A 22068-nucleotide genomic window follows, 5' to 3' on the forward strand; every position below is an offset into this window, starting at 1 on the left:
GTTGGTCAGTAAACAAAAAATGGAGGGACAGTAAATTGCAGCTTACCATCCCAAGCCGAACTTGTCCATGACTCTCAAACACTCTGCAATGTGATAGACAGACTGCAAGTGAGTATCAAACCAAGATACAATCAGCTCAAACTGATGTTTATATTCTGCATTTGAGTGCTGCACCTTTTCCTCTTTGCCTGGAAAAGAATGTCCTCCACAGTAGCTTTGAGAGATCCAGACTCATCCTCCTTCAGCACCTCCCTGACAGACACACGTCATCTGGTCATTACAGTATATGTGCTCTCATGTACTTTAATAAATACCAGTGTGTGACAGTCTTGTGATGCCCTTAAGGATTTTAAGCCATAGTTTCAGAGAAAATACCAGTTGCTAAATTAAATTTAATGTGAGATCTTTAAAAGTTGTAAGAAGCTTTAGGAACATTTATGTTATTTTTAAATAACATTTGTAAGTATTATAGATGACAGTATAAGTAATGTTTTATGTTATTAATAAAAACGTTTCTGGTGGCAATTTGAGTAAACATTGTATTTTCAATATATATATATATATAATTTGAATTAAAGCACGCATAAAGCACAACTTTCAACTTCTCTCACCATGTTCGTTCGTATCCTCCTTCCCAGCGTTTCGTTCTCTCTGGTTCTTCATCCATGATGTAGAATTTTTCAGACTGTCAGCTTTCTTTGAGGGGAAACTTGTCAGAACGATTCTTCTGAAACTCTTACGTTATATAGATTTTCGAATTGAACAGCAGAGCAAAATGTCTATAAACTGGACTTGTTTTTATTAACGACATATGTTCTCTGCTCAGTGAACAATAAAAACAACTTTCGTGCAACACTTGTACGTCGATTTGTTATGTCCCCCTGTACAACATGCGAACAGTAGTTCCGTGTTGTGGGAGGTCCTACGTGTTCCACATGTAGATCCATAAAAACGTAGGATTGATTGTTATTATAAGCTTTTAGTTGCCCCCTTTAATTAATTTAATAAGCTGAAATGAATACAAGACATTTTGAAATTGAATAGCTTTATTTTCATATGTACACAAATACAAGCAAAAATGTACTCAAGGCTGCATTCAACATCATTGCCTGCTACATTAAAATCGCTCAATTATCTATAGATTTGATATAGTCTGAAAGAGGCTAATTATATTGTAATTTAATTGACATGCATTCTCTAGGTGTGTACTTACTGTAATAAAAAACAACAATACAGAATATCGCTAGTCTGGTGACAGATTAATCTATAAATTTAAACAAAAAAAGAAAAGAAAATCTAATAAAACATCATTATAACAAACAACATGTATTAAAATGTTTTTGCTTGGAGATCCCTAAAACTTCAACAAAAAGTGGTCACAGTCTTGCTCATATTTAAGATACACTAACCTTGGTTTGACTAAAATTACTACAGCAAAAGATAAAAGGTTAAGAGACAACATAATCTAGCTTTAATAAAAATAATAAAATACTTCATAGATACCACAATATTTTGATCAAGTTTAGTTTGGCTAAAAAACAAAAACCTATATACAACAGCAGCCATAAATGTTCTTGATAATAATACAGTGATGCAGATTTTTAATACAGAAACTCAGATAAAGTCCCAAAACAAAACCATGTGAAATTATGTGCCTCGTTGAATTTCCAGTGCCAGGTTTTTATTGTCTGTGGTCATAGTCGCTGACCCTTCTTTTGATGAGGGAGAGTTTACTCTTTAGCTGTCTACACCTTTTCTTTTTCATCTGATAATCATGTGACTGTGAGAAATGAAAACAGGGCAGCATTTAGATTTAAACATATACACATACAGTATCATAATTATTGTTTATAACGAAGTTGCAGATAGTGATTATTTTAACAGCTGTGACAAATCATGCAATTATTCTATATATATATATATATATATATATATATATATATATATATATATATATATATATATATATATATATATATATATATATATATATATATATATATATATATATATATATATATATATATATTCTAATCTGAAATGTTATGAAAGATATAATACCAAAAGATTTTACCTTCTTCAAACTTTTGAGCCTGTTGTATTGATCCATGGCATCCTTTTTTTAGGGAATAAAAGCAGGAGTAATATATATTTATGGACATATTTGAATAAAAATAATATCAGAATACAGATCATTTTCAATATAAGTTTTTTTTGTTGTTTTTAAAGGTGGACGAGATACTGTGAAAAATAGAGAGTAAAGGATTAGTTCACTTCAGAATAAAAAAATTTCCTGATAATTTATTCACCACCCTGTCTTCCAAGATGTTCATGCCTTTCTTTCTTCGAAAATAAATTAAGTTTGAGGAAAACATTCCAGGATTTTTCTCCATATAGTGGACTTCAACAGCAACCAACAGGTTGAAGGTCCAAATTGCCGTTTCAATGCAGCTTCAAAGGGCTCTACACGATCCCAGACGAGGAATAAGGGTCTTATCTAGCAAAACGATCGGTCATTTTCTAAAAAAATATTAAAATGTATATACTTTTTAATCACAAATTCTCATCTTGCATTGCTCTGCGCCACGCATTACGTAGGAAAGGTCACACACAGTGTTGGGTAAGTTACTCTAAAAAAGTAATTAGTTACTACTAGTTACAAATTAGAACTTCAAAAGTGTAATTAGATTACTGTACACTTTTACATGTGAACTGTAATTAAATTACACCAAAAATAAGAGTAATCCCTTTACTTTTTCAAGGGAAAAGTAACTAATTACTTGGTAACTAGTTACACTCAACACGTAGGTGGAAGTACCAACCCAGTGCCCAAAAACTCCATCTTATTTTCTCCTTCAACTTCAAAACCATCCGACATCCTTGTTTTACCTTTTTTTGTTGTTGTAAAGGGCATTTGATTTAGTCTTTGCACATTCGCTTTAACACTGGGTCAGTACTTCCTGGAATGTTTTCCTCAAAACAATTATTTTCGACTGAAGAAAGAAAGACATGAACTTCTTGGATGACATGGGTAAAGAGTAAATTATCAGGACATTTTCATTCTGAAGTGAACTAATCCTTTAAGTGACATTATCTACTATAAGACTTGCCACTCATATCCTTAAGCATCTGAATTATTGTGCCAAAATCTGCATATTAAGAGTCAAAAGAAAGAAAGAGAACTGTTTTCACTTTATAGATTACACACCAGGAACTGTGGGCTGCCGTCCTGCAATCTGTCCAGCTCTCGATCTGCATCTGCCAAGCCCTGATTAATATCATCTAGCTCGGCTTGAAGACGCTTATACTCCATGTGATCTCTGTCAAACTCTCTCTTGTACTCAAGCCTCTCCTGCTCATTAATGATGGGAGGATACTCACTGAGAGCGTGACAGCATTGAATAGAGGTAAAATGTGTCAAGAGTGATACTGATTAGTCACAAATGCGTAGTATTTATTTATTTTTTTTAAACATGCTCCAAATCTACCATATATAACTTAAAGATTCTCTCACGTTTCATCTGTATCCAGCTCATCTCCAGACTCTCCAGCATCATAGTCTCTTAGTTTGCCCTTTAGTCCACTCAAAGAGCTTGTCAAGTCAGAACCACTACTAGGAAAAAAAACATGTTTTAATAAAAATATAATATCAATAGAACTTTTGATTGCAACAAACAGAGTAAACATAGTTCTCATAACAATATGTTCAGCCATTCACAGTGGTGAAACTGGTTATTCGTGTTCACAACAAAACAAAACCCACCGGGTGCCATTCATACAGGGACAAGATTTCCTGGATTCCTTTGCTCTTGTGACAGACCAAAACTGACCTAGGCAAATCATTGTCTGTGTTCACTTCGCTTATTAACAGAGATGGTTGTTTGTGTACATTTTATTTGCTACCATTAAATTGCATACATTCGCATAAAGATATTGTCATTATAACCATCAACCACTATTAATAATTGATATCTACTGTTTGTAATCAATCATATTCTAAAACGTTCAAGCCCTATAAAGACCAAAAAAATTGATTGAACAAAGTATACAGAGAGACGATAAGTAATGTATTTTCTGCTCTTCACTGAGAGAACCTACCTTGGAAGGTAAATTGGTTTCTGGCTGTAAACCATTGGCTGCGCAACACCGATTTGGTCATTGGGGGCATTGACAAAAGCCTCTGGATCTCCAGACACATTATTTACCTGAAGAAAAACAAGGAAAGTCATAGAGAGTTCATATCTGGACATTTTTAAAGAAACTTTACTGTAGGCAATAACCCAGTACAATAATATTTGCCATCTTAAAATGTTTTCACCCATAATTTGGTAGTCTGTAACTCATTTAAGTGTTGCTGTATGCCTTTTACTTCAGCTTCTCTGTTTCCCCAATGCAGTCAGCCTTCTTTTTGTATGGTAAACAGTCTGGACAAACATTAAAGGCAGGCAGAACCGGTTCCACCACTTCCACAAATACCATCATGACATAAAGGATGAAACTACCACTGCTTACATGATGAATTGTGTAAGAACAAAGCCAATTGAGTGACCTAATACTAGAACTTGGGTCTCTCTTTTTTTTATGGTCCAACAATTGCCACCTAGCAATTCTTAGACATTTAAGTCACTGTTAAGTGTTCCATGCATTTCATCATGACATTTTGGATCAATCACCCTTTCCATCAAGTGAAAGTGCATAAGAGGACACACCCAGAAACTAGACATAAAAAACCTCTTTGTGGAAATCTTCCTCTGAAACTTCTCTTCTTGGAAGTGTCTTTAAGGGATAGTTCACCCAAAAATTAAAATTCTGTCATCATTTACTCACCCTCAAGTGGTTCTAAACCTGTATGAGTTTCTTTTCATGCTGAACACAAAATAAGATATTTTGAAGAATGTTCGTAACCAAGCAGAGAGAGCAACCATTGACTACCATAGTGGGGGAAAAATACTATGGTATTCAATGGTTGCTCTATCTGCTTTGTTACAAAAAAAATTCAAAATACCTTCTTGAGAAGGTAAACTCATACAGGTTTGGAACAACTTGAGGGTGAGTAAATGATGACAGAATTTTGATTTTTGGGTGAACTATCTCTTTAATAGCAATACTTTAATCTAGACCAACTATTCTCCTAAAATGGTGGAGCAATTATAGAGACCACAAACAAGACAACATGCATCAAGAAGCATTCTGGGCTATATATAGTACAACCCATATACTACAAAAAGTATTACATTTCATGACCTTGTGGTTATACTGAATGATTAAAAACACAAACTAAAATGAGCAGGAAACATCTTTCGCTGACAGAATTTGCTAGAGAAAATTCTTACCCATTCCCCAATGCCTTGAGAGGTGAGGCCATCGGTGATGGTCTTCACATCATACCACAGAACGCGTTCCCTGCCGTATCTCCTCATCTGCCCTCGGGTCTTCACCGCAAACACAAGTAGGATGATCAACCCAACCACCACCAGAAACCCAAGAACAACGGCAATAACCTTGTAGAGAAGAGAAAGAAATAACACTTTAAATAGCACCAAAAAAACAATGTGGCAGATATATTCTATATTTACATAACAAAAAAAGCTGAATCTCAACTTGCATTTCTGCACAATAGAAAGGTATTAAGTTGCGTCTAATAATAACCGACCTGAAATGAGCAAATACTAGATTATGAAGACTGCCTATGCTCACCTCTTCAGGCTCCATTACACAGTAGTGGTATAAATATTGATTGAGGAAGATCCCAGATGCCTGATCTTGGTTTTGGTATTGTGCACACAGCTGCAATATCTGATTATACATCATGGATCCAGAGGTCTGAGAAGTGGGGTTAACAGCGACCAGGTACACGATGGTGGCGATGAGCATGAGTAAAGCCAGGATGGCACAAATAATGATGGAGGCCAGATAGAATGAAGGAGACTGTGCAGTGTTCTGCCTCGACACCACCAGGATGAAGATGATGAGCACAGTGATAAAGGTGATTGCTGCAATCGCGATGATGAAACCCTTGCCTGATTTCGGATCCATGTACGTGCCTCCTCCATAGCCTCCAAGACCCCCACCATAACCTCCGACACCCCCACCATAACCTCCTCCATATCCACCGCTGTACCCTCCACCGTACCCTCCACTGACAGAGCCCATCCCAAGACCGCCAAGCCCCATGTTGTCTGCGTCATAGTCCCATGCCAACGTGGCGGCCACGCAGGCAAACACAGCCACACACATAATGATGATGATGATGCACAAAATCTTCATCACACCTGGGGGTGATGTCCAGCGGTAAAAGTGAAGCATTTCATCAGGGTGGTAAGAAGTTGTGCGACGGGAAGTTCTGTGGGTTCTGTGGGTTCTGTGGTGACTGAAAAAAACAAACGAAACAACATGGATAAGTAAAATTAAACAATTAACTGATTGTTTAAAAAAAAAATAATACAGATCATAATACCATCAGTGTGGAGTCATTGAAGAAAACTTGTCTCTACTGAAAACTGATGATTACAAACTTTCTCTAAAATGCAACTTACTGTCTGCCGCCGTATTGGGGAGGGTGACTTGATTTTTTCGGCATGATGTTAGCTTCCTGGACAAACTTCACAGGTGGATCTGAGTAAGATCGAAGCCAACAGAAGAAAGCAAAGTAAATTAACCCAAGTGTAACAGGTCAATACAATTGATACTAGTCACTGATTACTATAACATATTCAAGACTATATCCACACAAGTCACTGAAACCAAAGCATCATTTTATGACTCATTGCTGGCACATGATGACAAAACTCAAAGGAAAGATTTGAAGGAAAGCATGGGCCATTAAAAAGACAAGCTCAGGCTTTGTGTAATTTTATAAATATTTACAAGACATAGCCTAGCCTACAAGAATCAGGTTCAGACTATGTTTTGCTGTAAATCTGGCAGTCCACAGAAAAATGACTATCCCAAAGGTTTTCCAGTCATGTTTGTATCTTTGGAAAAAACATTGTGTTTGTTGACTTTGGTTATGATATCGACACACGTAGCACTGTTTATGCAGCTCACTCTGTTTGCATGTTTGGTCAGACTTATCATCCTGGTTGTGAGCTTGCTTTAAACTGTGACTTGAAAGAAGTGTCACATTGTGGTTGTAATCACAACGCAGGAGAATCCAAACAAACACCTCATTATTAATCCACAAAGATTTCCACAGCCGATCACAGAAGAAAAAACTAACACAACCACATGAAATAAAGACAATACCAGACAATGAACTGAGGTAACTAAGGGCTTAAATACACAGGGAGGCATAATGATTGACAGGTGAATGTAATTACCAACCAAGGGAACAAACTAGGGACTAATAAGGACTGAATTGAACCACCAGAAGCAAATACAAGGGAACAAAAAGACAACTAAACTAAACATAATCCTGGCAGCATCTGAGGCCTTAACCATGAAGTCGGTTTAGGTGGATAGCCAGGTATGTTTCAGTTTAGTTTGCGCCAACCCTGGGTTTTAGTGTTCATCGCCACATTAACTTAGGCTCCATGGCTAACCAGATTATGTTCTAGTAAGAGATCTCTCACACCGAAATTGGACCAATTGGCAGTAAACAAAATGACATCGCTGATGCAATAAAGTCACTCCCCCATTTACTCTTGCTCCCAACTGAAGGTCACTACATAGTAAAAGATTTTTAAATACAAAATTGTCTGACTTTTAGCGATGCTTATTTATTATATTTTTTTAATATTATTTACATCATTATTATACCTCTAATCCATTACAAATGAGCAATTTTAGTTTATTATGAACATAATTATATAACGATAATATGTAATATAAATACGATTTGGAATCAGTTGATAAAGCTTTACATGTGACTACATGTGAGCTTGCATGTCTGAGTCTCTGTACACCTAAGTGAATCACCGTTTCAAGGCATGTGACTTGAGAGAAGAGTCACACTGTTCACTACTGATGGCACGCTCTCATGTGCATGTGCTCCATGAACTCAGGATCAAATCCTGAGTTGACAGAGAAAGTTGATGATCAGCATCACAGTACCAACAAAGCCTGACTGAACTGGTTTGGTTTTGTCAACTTGAAACTAATCCTGTAACCCTGAGTCTGTTCAGCTGCCATCATTGTACAAGCCCCTGGTTTCAAGAGATGAAGTTTTACACATAGTTCCACATGTGAAAAGGGAATAGTGTCTCTTAACCTCTTAACTGTCACCCCCCTTTTTGAGAATACACATGAAAATGCACTATCCAAACTTAAAGGGCTGTAATTCAAGAAAGCTTTGGAATATACACCAAAGTTTGGTCTTGTTTTAAAGAAAACACTCTGCAGATTATTGCTGAAGTAAAAGCAATTTTTTATAATTTTTTATTTCATATAAAATATATATTTTACAAAAAAAATGTGACTCTAAAATTACTATAAAATCAAAGCCATATGTCCAACCAAGTTGTGTTCCAAATTTGAAGTTGATATCACAAAAATTAAAGTCCCCATGTGATTTTGTTTAGGCGCTATACCAAAAATAGCCACCGGGTGTCATTCAAATTCCAGTGATTGTTTTTTTTAATGCATTTTCTTGTAAATTTCTGTCCAATTATCACTTCCATCAAAAACAGTCACCAAATATGGAACCTTGAGACTCAGACCTTTCCGACAATATGCGTTTTGTAAAGATTGGAAAAGATTTTAATTACAAAGTAGTTTAAATAATTGTTGTAATATGAAACATGACACCGCCCACTAAGGGAGGAGCCCGCTCAGTGGCGGTTCTAGACCACGGTAACTAGGGGGGCCAGGCAGGGGCCACTTGTGCTTTTAGTGGGCACACATTTATCTTAACCAGTAGTTAAATAGGTAGTTCACCTAAAAATGAAAATTCTATCACCATTTACTCCAAATATGACTTTCTTATGTTGAACACAATATTAACCTATTTGTTTTATTAAACTGTTGTATAAGATCAGTATCGCATTTGCACTCATGTTATTCTGGGTAGAAAAACAGAACTCGTGTGATATTGCACTCGTTACTCATGTTATAGCCCAGCAAACATTGGTCCGACGGCAACGTCGTGTCCCTGGCCAAAAATAGTCGCGGTAGGACGGCATAAATCGGTAAAAGTATGTAACACAGAACATTTCTTAAAAATGCACTCAGATACATTTGTACATGTCTACAGTTCTCTCCGGTTGCATGTATAATAGTTACTTTGACTTTTAGCTACGTGTAGTTCAATATATACCTGTTGTGAATCCGTCGTGAGAGGACGTCACTATGGTGACGTCTTTTACACGTGCATTTATAGTCCATCATGACCCTCTATGAAATCATTGTGAAATATGCAGAAGCTGCTTACACCTTGCATGGTTAATACTGCAATAATTAATTTAAGTGCCCCAAGTAGTTTTTAAGAGGTTGTGAATAGACGTCCACTGACGTCCTTTACACGTCTAGTCAAGGTTGTGTGAATAGACGTCCACTGACGTCCCGTACACGTCCAGTCAAGACCCATAAAAAAAACCTTTATGAAATACAAGATTTAGCCTATATTTAATTTACTTTTAATATAGGCTAAAATAGATTTAAAATCACAAAGTGCTCTGTGTGGTTAAGTGATTGTGAATGTGAACCCACTGCATTTGAGTCATTATTTCAACCCGTTTTATGTATTTGTTGTTATTATTTTTATGGAATGTATGCATATACATATGTAAAACAGTAATATATCCTATCACCATTAAGTCTGACTTGAACTGTGCTGCCAAGATGTAGTAACAAAAGATATTAATTAATCTAGCGATATTTCAAAATCTAGCGATATTTCAAAATCCCGCGATATTATAGATTATCTCGCGAGATAGCGTCCATGCGGTAGTTCTCCCGTTCCTTTCTACAACCACGAGGAGAAGAGGACTTGAGGAGAGAGTTTGATATATTATTAAAAATCTACTGTTGGGTAAGTACATTTTGTAGTATTTGATAAATTTACTTGAGTTTTACTTGTTTAACATGAAGGAACCGAAAGAAATGATGCCCACGTTGTCAACAGAGAATTACTTGAGTTTTGGCTAGAATTAGCTAGTAGGCTAAACGTTACTTTCAACTTAAATTATACAGTACAAGTTATTACTGTAACCTATTAATGTAGCCTTTTGAGAGTTTCTTTCAGAAAGTAATGCTTCCATCCCCCAATAACACCCATTTAGAGCAGAACATCTTTTATAGAGTAAAATAAAATGTAATGCATGTTGATTACATTTTTCTAATGTTTAACTCATTATTCATTCATCTTGTTCCATGTTTTTTTTTTTTTATTGAGCTGTGAGATCATTTTTTTCAATACATTTTGAAAATAAGTGCATGTCATTTACCTCAAATTTTTCCTGTTATTTTAAAAATAAATATATTCTCTTCCCTCAGATGCTGTGAATAGGTGGACTCTGATTGAGATTGATGCAGCAATGGCAGAACACCTGAATCCCTCTCCAGGAAGAGCTGTTGGTGATGGAACAAAAAATTACAAACAATTTTTAAACTTTAATGTGTTTAAGGGATAGTTCTCCCAAAAATGAAAATTGTCGTCATTTACTCACCCTCGTGTTTCAAACCTGTATACCTTTCTATGTTCTGCTGAACATAAAGATGTTTAAAGGGTTAGTTCACCCAAAAATGAAAATTCTGTCATTAATGACTTACCCTCATGTCGTTCGACACCCGTCAGACCTCCGTTCATCTTCAGAACACAAATGAAGATATTTTAGTTGAAATCTGATGGCTCTGAAAGGCCTCAATTGGCACAATGGCACTTTACACTCTCAAGACCCTTAAAAGGTACTAAAGACGTCGTTACAAAGTCCATCTCACTACAGTGGTTCTAAAATAACTTTATGGAGTGACGAGAATAGTTTTTGTGCGCAAAAAAACCCTAAATAACGACTTGCATAGTGATGACGATTTCAAAACAAGGCATCATGAAGCTTCGAAGCGTTATGAATCAGCGAGTCGATTCAGCAGTTTGAATCGCCAAATTTCAGCAGTTTGACGGTTTGACACGCGATCCGAATCATGATTCGAGTCACTGATTCATAACGCTTCAAAGCTTCATGAGGCCGTGTTTTGAAATCGTCATCACTATGTAAGTCGTTATTTGGGGTTTTTTTGCGCACAAAAACTATTCTCGCCGATTCATAAAGTTATTGTAGAACCACTGTAGTGAGATGGACTTTGTAACGACGTCTTTAGTACCTTTTAAGGGTCTTGAGAGGGTAAAGTGCCATTGTGCCAGTGGAGGCCTTTCAGAGCCATCAGATTTCAACTAAAATATCTTCATTTGTGTTCCGAAGATGAACGGAGGTCTGACGGGTGTCGAACGACATGAGGGTAAGTCATTAATGACAGAATTTTCATTTTTGGGTGAACTAACCCTTTAACCCTTGTTTAACCCTCTTCATTTGGGAATTACACTCAGGGTCTACACCCCAGGCAACAAAATGTAATTTTGTTACAAAATTGTAATTTTACTGTTTATTAATGTTTTTACTCAACATCTGTGCAGTTTTTGGAGAATTTATAATAATTGTTAAATTTATATAAATAAATTAAAACACAAAATCAGTTTATGTAAAATTCACTTTATAAAAGACCCAAATTTCTAACTTTCATTCGTGGGGATAACATGGATAATTTGACATTGTTTAGTGTAAGATTTTTGCCCATCCTTTGGAATATACTGTTTTATAATAATACAAAAAAAAAAGACTTTTACCAGTAAATGGCTGCAAAGCTCCACTATTTGCTTACTATTTGACTGACTGAAAGACATTTTTCACAAGTATTTTTCAGTTGGATTCATATCTAAATGTTATGAAATCACAATTATAACAATTAAAATTAATTAATTTTGTCAAAGTTTAGTATTTTTTTTGTACTGATTTTTTTTTTGCAATATTACATTATGATTAGAATCAAACCAGAGTCTTTAGAATTTATCATTTTATTTCAAACATCTGATTTTCTTATAATTCTACAAATTGAATGTACACTTCAGTTACTAACTGTAACAGAACAAAAATTAACAGAAATTAAGTTATATTACATATTGAGTAAAAAATACACAACATGAACATCAAAATGCTATGAACTGAACAGCAATAACAAATTGAACAAATATTCCTGTATGTGTGTTTGAGCATGATCATTTTGCATTGTGGATGTTTTATGCATTGTTGGAAGTGTGCCACTTCATTTCTGTATGCGTGTTCTGTGTTTTTGAGGATGAATTTTGTCCATTTTCTAAGCGGCCTGAGTGTGACTTTTTTTGTCACACGAACATAAAAACAGATATCAATCCAATTAATTGTTTTTATTTGTAGATTTAGAGTGTGTTGACAACCGTACAAAGTCTCATGCCATTTGCACAAAGGGAACATTTTCTTTTTATTTGAGCAAACGTCCCTTGGGGTCAGAAAAGACCCTAGAAGAATGTTTGTAACCAAGCAGTTCTCACCTCCCATTAACTACCATAATCATTTTTCCCTACAATGGTAGTTAATGGGAGGCGAGACCTGCTTGGTTACAAAACTTTTTTTAAAACAATCTTTGTGTTCAGCAGAACATAGAAATGTGGAATTCATAGTTTTGAAACTTGAGGGTGAGTAAATTAATTTTAATTTTTGGGTGAACTATCCCTTTATATAATGATAATTCAGTATTTCGTAATTGTTATTTTAGTTTGGTTAATGGATGTTAAACATTAATGAAAGAAAATCTGTGGCTGTTCAAAAACAATAAAATGTTTTGCTAAATCAGAACATGCTTCTTTTTGCTTGTGTCCACAAATGTGTTCTTGTTTGTGATGTACACGTGATTAAAACGTTTCATGGACGTTCAGGTCTGACTGGACCGATTTTGAACCTTTTTAGAACCTGTGAAAATGTGTAAACCAAGACATAATTGATTGCATTTCACGATGTTACACAATGGGTGTGTGATTATTTTATATGCAGGCTTATATATACACACTTAAATTATGCAGCAACACATTTAAACATCCAGAAGACGACACATTTAAACATCCAGAAGACGACACCTTTAAACGTCCAGAAGACGACGCATTTAGACGTCCAGGGACGCGCAGAAAAGACGTGGTATTCACGGCCAGATGACGTCGAAGACGTCCGTTCAACTTTCATTTTGGAACTATTTTTCAACCATGACGGGACGTGTCAGAGGGACGTCTTTTCAACGGTCATTAAACGTCATTATGTTTGCTGGGTTCGCTCAAATAGTTGTAAAACGCTGGCTATAATGGTTGCTACGCACTTGATTACAGATAAAATAAGCTCTCTTTATACACGTTGTGTTGTGTGTAACTTCACCCATACGCAGCAGTGATACTGTAGATTAATTTTACTGACTTGACGACTTTGAATTCCATTCAGTCATTTCGTTTATTTAAACATACTGGTAGTTAAAATATATTTTTTCAATGGCTAATTTCTCCGAACACATCCACATATGTAATCTTTAATCATACTCCGAATTAGGAAGATGCAGCAAAAGATAAATTATGACCAACGCAATGCAAAAAAACGTTCATGTGCGACTGTGACAGAGACGTGTTTCACCACAGAGATAGGCATACCCGAGTCTTGTTCACATATAGCGAGAAATAATATTATTTTATCCAATTGTCCAGTGTTGCTTATAGAGTAGGCTAGGCCTATTAGATGTTTGTTTTTATGCTTATGCTAACTTTGCGAAGAGTCCGCTAACAGAGAGCAGATATAGGCTACAAAACATGTAAAATAAATTGTTTCGTTTTACTTTTATAAATTGAGCGCGACGATATTACAGATACATTACTTTTCAAATAAATAAATGAACTTGAAATTATTTTACTTCACGTGTAGAGACTGCAGAGTGATACAGTACATGGCCAAATAAAAAAGACTTTCAATAATCCGGAAAACAAGTTAAAGGGTTAGTTCCCCCAAAAATAAAATAAAAAACCTTATGTAACTCACCCTCATGTTGTTCCAAAAATATTAGTTAGAATGTCGTTAACCAAACCATTTCAGTGCTTCTTAGTTAGAATATCCATAAAATTCAAGATTTGCGGCAAAAATGCCCCTGTTTGAGTTTTAGGGCACGTTTGTTGTGGTCCGCGTCAGAGCGCGTTCTACACCGCGAATACATCGCAGGCACCCAATCGCTCGTATCCAAGGTAAATCATCAACACTATCATCCCTTACAAGTGTTTTATTGAACTAAATACATCATCATCTGATAAAATGCATGTGCAGGTTACTTTTCTTGCGCACCCGAGTCCTTGTTCCCAGCAAACATTATGACGTTTAATGACCGTTGAAAAGACGTCCCTCCGACACGTCCCGTCATGGTTGAAAAATAGTTCCAAAATGAAAGTTGAACGGACGTCTTCGACGTCATCTGGCCGTGAATACCACGTCTTTTCTGCGCGCCCCTGGACGTCTAAATGCGTCGTCTTCTGGATGTTTAAATGTGTCGTCTTCTGGATGTTTAAATGTGTTGCTGCATAATTTAAGTGTGTATATAAAATAATCACACACCCATTGTGTAACATCGTAAAATGCAATCAATTATGTCTTGGTTTTCACATTTTGACAGGTTCTAAAAAGGTTCAAAATCGGTCCAGTCAGACCTGAACGTCCATGAAACGTTTTAATCACGTGTACATCACAAACAAGAACACATTTGTGGACATAAGCAAAAAGAAGCATGTTCTGATTTAGCAAAACATTTTATTTTTTTGAACAGCCACAGATTTTCTTCTTTCATTAATGTTTAACATCCATTAACCAAACTAAAATAACAATTACAAAATACTGAATTATCATTATATAAAGGGATAGTTCACCCAAAAATTAAAATTAATTTACTCACCCTCACGTTTCAAACCTATACATTCCACATTTCTATGTTCTGCTGAACACAAAGATGTTTTAAAATTCTTTTGTAACCAAGCAGGTCTCGCCTCCCATTAACTACCATTGTAGGGAAAAATGATTATGGTAGTTAATGGGAGGTGAGAACTACTTGGTTACAAACATTCTTCAAGGGTCTTTTCTGACCCCAATGGACGTTTGCTCAAATAAAAAGTTCCCTTTGTGCAAATGGCATGAGACTTTGTACGGTTGTCAACACTCTCTAAATCTACAAATAAAAACAATTAATTGGATTGATATCTGTTTTTATGTTCGTGTGACAAAAAAAAGTCACACTCAGGCTGCTTAGAACAAATTTCATCCTCAAAAACAACAGAACATGCATACAGAAATGAAGTGGCACACTTCCAACAATGCATAAAACATCCACAATGCAAAATGATCATGCTCAAACACACACATACAGGAATATTTGTTCAATTTGTTATTGCTGTTCAGTTCATAGCATTTTGATGTTCATGTTGTGTATTGTTTACTCAATATGTAATAACTTAATTTCTGTAAATTTTTGTTCTGTTACAGTTAGTAACTGAAGTGTACATTCAATTTGTAGAATTATAAGAAAATCAGATGTTTGAAATAAAATGATAAATTCTAAAGACTCTGGTTTGATTCTAATCATAATGTAACATTGAAAAAAAATTCAGTACAAAAAAAATACTAAACTTTGACTAAATTAATTAATTTTAATTGTTATAATTGTGATTTCATAACATTTAGATATGAATCCAACTGTAAGATACTTGTGAAAAATGTCTTTCAGTCAGTCACATAGTAAGCAAATAGTGGAGCTTTGCAGCCATTTACTGGTAAAAGTCTTTTTTTTATTATTATTATTATAAAACTGTATTTTCCAAAGGATGGGCAAAAATCTTACACTAAACAATGTCAAATTATCCATGTTATCCCCACGAATGAAAGTTAGAATTTTGGGTCTTTTATAAAGTGAATTTTACATAAACTGATTTTGTGTTTTAATTTATTTATATAAATTTAACAATTATTATAAATTCTCCAAAAACTGCACAGATGTTGAGTAAAAACATTAATAAACATAGTTTATAAAATTACATTTTGTTGCCTGGGGTCTGTGGTGTCCCTCTTAATTCCCAAATTAAGAGGGTTAAACAAGGGTTAGACATCTTTTTGTTCAGCAGAACATAGAAAGGTATACAGGTTTGAAACACGAGGGTGAGTAAATGACAACAATTTTCATTTTTGGGGGAACTATCCCTTAAACACATTAAAGTAGTTATTTTGTTTGTAATTTTTTGTAACCATCACCAACAGCTCTTCCTGGAGAGTGATTCAGGTGTTCTGCTATTGCTGCATCAATCTCAGAGTCCACCTATTCACAGCATCTGAGGGAAGAGAATATATTTATTTTTAAAATAATAGGAAAAATTTGAGGTAAATGACATGCACTTATTTTCAAAATGTATTGCAAAAATGATCTCACAGCTCAATAAAAAATAAATAAAAACATGCAACAAGATGAATGAATCATGAGTTAAACATAAGAAAAATGTAATCAACATGCATTACATTTTATTTTACTCTATAAAAGATGTTCTGCTCTAAATGGGTGTTAGTGGGGGATGGAAGCATTACTTTCTGAAAGAAACTCTCAAAAGGCTACATTAATAGGTTACAGTAATAACTTGTGCTGTATAATTAAACGTGTTTAAGTTGAAAGTAACGTTTAGCCTACTAGCTAATTAGCCAAAACTCAAGTAATTCTCTGTTGACAACGTGGGCCTCATTTCTTTCGGTTCCTTCATGTTAAACAAGTAAAACTCAAGTAAATTTATCAAATACTACAAAATGTACTTACCCAACAGTAGATTTTTAATAATATATCAAACTCTCTCCGCAAGTCCTCTTCTCCTCGTGGTTGTAATGTAGACAGGAACTGGAGAACGGAACGCTATCTCGCGAGATAATCTATAATATCGCGGGATTTTGAAATATCGCTAGATTTATTAATATCTTTTGTTACTACATCTTGGCAGCACAGTTCAAGTCAGACTTAATGGTTATAGGATATATTACTGTTTTACATATGCATAGGCTACATTCCATAAAAATAATAACAACGAATACATAAAACGGGTTGAAATAATGACTAAAATGCAGTGGGTTCACAATCACTTAACCACACAGAGCACTTTGTGATTTTAAATATATTTAGCCTATATTCAAAATAAATTAAATATAGGCTAAATCTTGTATTTCATAAAGGTTTTTTTTATGGGTCTTGACTGGACGTGTACGGGACGTCAGTGGACGTCTATTCACAACCTCTTAAAAACTACTTGGGGCACTTAAATTAATTATTGCAGTATTAACCATGCAAGGTGTAAGCAGCTTCTGCATATTTCACAATGATTTCATAGAGGGTCATCATGGACTATAAATGCACGTGTAAAAGACGTCACCATAGTGACGTCCTCTTACGACGGATTCACAACAGGGTATATATTGAACTACACATAGCTAAAAGTCAAAGTAACTATTATACATGCAACCGGAGAGAACTGTAGACAGGTACAAATGTATCTGAGTGCATTTTTAAGAATGTTCTGTGTTACATACTTTTACCGATTTATGCCGTCCTACCGCGACTATTTTTGGCCAGGGACACGACGTTGCCGTCGGACCAATGTTTGCTGGGAATGCAGACTGAGTGACAAATCATTCCCAGACTACTTGCGCCACAGCGTGCAGCCTCCTCGTTTCTTCTCTGCATTGGTTATTGGTTATGACACAATAAAGTACTCTTTTAATCACATACCGCCACAGCAAAAACTGCACATTGCAACCAGTTTCTGAAAATTGATTGGGGCGATATGATTCCAAATTTGGGGGGGCCAAGCATGTTGACACGGGGCACTGGCCCCCCTGGCCTCCCCCCTAGAACCGCCACTGAGCCCGCTAGAATAATTTAGAGTACCAAAATTTCCATGGTAACACAATGTCCGATTTCAAAACGTTTTTCACAGGATGAATTTTGAGATTGTAAGCTTTCAAATGATACCTGATTTATGATAATTACTTAAATATATGATACGAAAAAAAGGCAATAAAAAAAGAGCACCAGGCGTTCCACCTGTGGGACGGTGACAGTTAAGGTTAAAAGCTTAATCGCAGATATATTTTCACTCTCACGTGTATACCTACGCAGTCCAAAGAACAAATTAATACAAAATTATGAATGTTAAAAATGACCCCTTTACATCAACTCTTTTTTTGATGTAAAATTTGAGGTATGAACTTGTTTAAATTACTATAGACTTGAGAATATTGCAACTTTGCAATGTAGAAATTAGGTTATAATATATTTCAGTGAACTACTGTACGAGTTTCTTTGTTTTTAGTACTGTGTGCATTTTGTAAAATTTGTCAAAAAACAGCATATCTGACAGATGTGTTAAAGATCTTCACTGTCTCTGTTGAGAGAAATAACACTGGTTGAGTAACAAAATGTGTTGTCCTTCTGACAGATGGAGGTAAGAACTAACAGGTTGTGTTGTTTTTAACACATTAGTTTTATAAGTATACAATTCAAAACCCAGACCTAGATCTAAATTGAGATTATTGAAATTTTTCTCACATCTTTAATTATAATAAAAAAATAATTAATAAATAAATATATAATAAATACATATATAAATATACCGATCATGCATAACATTATGAACACCTTCCTAATATTGTGTTGGTCCCCCTTTTGCTGCCAAAACAGCCCTGACCCATCGGGGCATGGACTCCACTAGACCCCTAAAGGTGTGCTCTGGTATCTGGCACAGATAGCAGCAGATCCTGTATGTTGTGAGGTGGGGCCTGCTTGAATCTGACTTGTTTGTTCATCACAATCCACAGATGCTCGATTGGATTGAGATCTGGGGAATTTGGAGGTCAAGTCAACACCTCAAACTCGTTGTTGTGCTCCTCAAACCATTCCTGAATCATTTTTGCTTTGTGGCAGGGCGCATTATCCTGCTGAAAGAGGCCACAGCCATCAGGGAATACCGTTTCCATGAAAGGGTGTACATGTACATGGTCTGCAACAACGCTTAGGTAGGTGGTACGTATCAAAGAAACACACATGGATGGCAGGACCCGCTGTGGACAGGGGTCAGCATGGGCACCCTGACTGGTCTGCATCTATGCAGCTCCATACGCAACAAACTGCGATGCACTGTGTATTCTGACACCTTCTATCAGAACCATTTAACTTCTTGAGTAATTTGAGCTACAGTAGCTCGTCTGTTTGATAGGAACACACGGGCCAGCCTTCACTCCCCACGTGCATCAATGTATAGCTAACCAGAGACAAAAAGTTAAACTTTTCAATATTCTTCTGGACCCACAAATATTGCACAAAATGGGACAACTTTTGCCACAATTGTGAGAGAAAAAATGTTTTTAGAGTTGCTAGTCAGTGTTTTATGAATTTATGTTTGTTTCCAATTATATTTAATGTGCGGATAATTCCACTGTAGCGACCCCTAACAGGAGAAGCCAAAAAGAGATAGGTGTTTCCAATTATATTAGCTGGTTTAAATTAAAATGTCCAACTGTTTCAAATTAGAATTACATCACCCCCTGAATCACCATGATGTTGCCAATTAAGACATATTTTGTTGATCCTGGAACAATATTCCTGTCCGAAAATTTCTAACCCTACCCCTAAACCTAACCCTACCCATAACTTATGCCTAAAACCAGAGGGTAATTACTGATGTAGAAGCACCTAACCCTAGTGGTAAACCTAAACTTGATATAAACTGTAAATGTGTCCCTTAAATCTGATTGGTTGATTGGAATATTGTTCAAGGATCAACAAAGATGTTGATCCAGGAACATGTTGTACTTGGTGAAATCACGTTCACCTCACACCCTGATAGTGTAGGTCAGCTGGATATTCCTGTATTTTGAATGAGTATGTAGGCCTATGAGTAAGTAGCAGATTTCTAAAACGCTTAAAGGGTTAGTTCACCCAAAAATGAAATTTCTTCCATTAATGACTCAATGACCCAATGTTGTTCCACACCCGTAAGACCTCCGTTCATCCTCGGAACACAGTTTAAGATATTTTAGATTTAGTCCGAGGGCTTTCAGTCCTTTGAATGTAAGTGTATGCACACTTTGCTGTCCACGACCACGAGAAAGGTAATGAAAACATCATCAAAGTAGTCCATAAGTGACATCATTTGGTAAGACTCTTTTGAAGCGTCAACAATACATTTTGGTCCAAAAATAACAAAAACTAAGACTTTATTAAGCATTGTCTTCTCTTCCGGTTTTGTTTGAATCCGCGTTCACGACGCCCAAGTGACGCTGTTGATGTAAGACGCTGTGACGTGTTATCTGGTGCGACAGAGCTTCATTTGTAGTCTGAGGGAGACAGACGCTGTAAACAAGCTGTTCTACATTGTTTGTATTGCTATTTTTTTTTTTTAATGGTGCGTAAGTGTGCATGTCCCGGATGCCCTAATCGCCAAAAAAGAACACGACAACGTAAGACTGTGACTGACGTCACTGACGTCACTGTGGCGTCGTGAACGCGGATTCAAACAAAACCGGAAGAGAAGACAATGCTTAATAAAGTCTTATTTTTTTGTTATTTTTGGACCAAAATGTATTGTCGACGCTTCAAAAGAGTCTAACTAACCAAATTATGTCACATATGGACTACTTTGATGATGTTTTCATTACCTTTCTGGACGTGGACAGCAAAGTGTGCATACACTTACATTCAAAGGACTGAAAGCCCTAAATCTAAAATATCTTAAACTGTGTTCCAAGGATGAACGGAGGTCTTGGGTGTGGAACAACATTGGGGTGAGTCATTAATGCAAGAAATTTCATTTTTGGGTGAACTAACCCTTTAAATTTGTATAAAAGAAATATGAGAATATTATTATATTAACGTTTGAGATCTAGTGAATAAAAAAATATTCAGTTACCGACTCAGAAAAGTTTGTTAAAGCACTTCCTTTAGCCTTACTGCAATTAGATTTAAGTCCAGATTCTAAAAAAGATCCAGTATTCTAATATTTTTAGAATTAGGACACCTAGTTTTGTAACCAATAACAAAAAAATATATGTTTCAAGAGGAATCCATGCTTGCCAAAGAAAACAAATAACATGATAGACGTCGCTGTAGCGTACACTTACATTTCTTAAAATTAGTAGCCTACCGCTCATCACAATTGTGCGTATCAGTTAAACACATTTAACAAAACTACAAAAGGCAAAGTCAACTGGGGCTTTTTTTAACGAAAAAAAAGAAGAAAAAAAGAAGAAGAAGTAGAAAATAGTCAATAGAATTAAGCGTATCGAGGAAACAACTCACCTTTTTTCTTTCGAAAGCAGTCAACGATGGAAAATATTTTTGTAATTCTTCCTCGCTCTTTACAGACGGAGTATTTCTCTGAGAGCGCTCAGCCTCCTTCAGGAAACGCGCGCGCTGCCTGTTGGGAGTTTAATTGACCTGCAGTCTCTCTCACAACAACACATCACTGAAACCACAGGTGTACACCCCGCCCTGAACGCGTGACAGATGCGAGACGACCCAGGTTCATTTGCATTTTCACAACCTACAGGATAGGTTTATTTTATTTAACATAACTAGTAGTTTAGACAAAAAACACATGGGATATCGGTCTCTAACGCTTTAGGACATTAGTTTTCAAACTGTGGTCAGAGGACCACCAGGGGGCCACAAGGAAGTACTAAGGGGTTCGTGGATATATATATATATTTTTTATTTTTTTCACAATATAAATTGGGTCTTTTATACCAGAAACTATATATGTATTTAGTGCAATTGATCCGATTTGGGGATCCGTAGCAGATATAGGCTATATAAAACACTAAAGTCTACCACATTTGTAGAATGGAATTTAAATAATAAAATGCTTGAAATGTAAAAATCATAGCATTCAGGGAGTTCCTGCACCGATTTGAAAATAAATCTTGCCTAAATCATAAACCTGTAAATCGGGGACTAATGCACTCCAGTCATCTTTAATTATAAATAATTAAATTAGAATATTGCTAATTG

General features: G+C 35.8%; 2 protein-coding genes and 1 long non-coding RNA gene across 5 annotated transcripts in view; all 3 read right to left on the bottom strand.

Moving 5' to 3' along the window:
• gtf2h2 (general transcription factor IIH, polypeptide 2) overlaps nt 1-885 on the bottom strand; it is a 6180-nt gene extending 5295 nt beyond the window's left edge. The window contains exons 1-3 of the mRNA XM_079813840.1: nt 612-885; nt 175-252; nt 47-83 (exon numbers count right to left, since the gene is read on the bottom strand). Of these exons, the coding sequence (XP_079669966.1) occupies nt 47-83; nt 175-252; nt 612-667 (171 nt within the window). The 5' untranslated portion in view covers nt 668-885. The remainder of the gene's footprint in view (nt 1-46; nt 84-174; nt 253-611) is intronic.
• A 146-nt stretch (nt 886-1031) lies between these two features.
• Nucleotides 1032-21503, bottom strand: oclnb (occludin b). 3 transcript variants are annotated; one of them, XM_079815015.1, is made up of 9 exons: nt 21358-21503; nt 6537-6615; nt 5698-6370; nt 5334-5501; nt 4099-4205; nt 3515-3613; nt 3209-3380; nt 2075-2116; nt 1032-1780 (listed from the first exon to the last, which is right to left on the bottom strand). In XM_079815015.1, the coding sequence occupies exons 2-9, from the start codon at nt 6578-6580 to the stop codon at nt 1682-1684; spliced, it is 1404 nt and encodes a 467-aa protein (XP_079671141.1). In that variant the 5' UTR covers nt 6581-6615; nt 21358-21503; the 3' UTR covers nt 1032-1681. The 3 variants fall into 3 exon arrangements, with proteins under 3 accessions (XP_079671141.1, XP_079671143.1, XP_079671142.1); XM_079815017.1 differs by having other exon boundaries at nt 3515-3610; nt 21358-21466; XM_079815016.1 differs by lacking the exon at nt 21358-21503 and adding an exon at nt 10383-10556 and having other exon boundaries at nt 3515-3610.
• Nucleotides 14773-16937, bottom strand: LOC307124924. Its single transcript, XR_013816313.1, has 2 exons — nt 16831-16937; nt 14773-16357 (listed from the first exon to the last, which is right to left on the bottom strand). It is a non-coding gene; the product is annotated as an uncharacterized lncRNA (long non-coding RNA).
• Nucleotides 21504-22068: the final 565 nt, after the last annotated feature.

This window comes from Gobio gobio, assembly GCF_949357685.1.
Source record: "Gobio gobio genome assembly, chromosome: 4".
NCBI classification, from domain to species: Eukaryota; Metazoa; Chordata; class Actinopteri; order Cypriniformes; family Gobionidae; genus Gobio; species Gobio gobio.

Coding starts and splice junctions, on each gene's coding strand:
- oclnb (XM_079815015.1), bottom strand. CDS start 6,580: ATGCCGAAAAAATCAAGTCACCCTCCCCAATACGGCGGCAGACA. Junction 2,117..3,208: donor ACGGCAGCCCACAGTTCCTG/GTGTGTAATCTA, acceptor CCCTAAAAAAAG/GATGCCATGGATCAATACAA. Junction 1,781..2,074: donor GGCTCAAAAGTTTGAAGAAG/GTAAAATCTTTT, acceptor CATTTCTCACAG/TCACATGATTATCAGATGAA.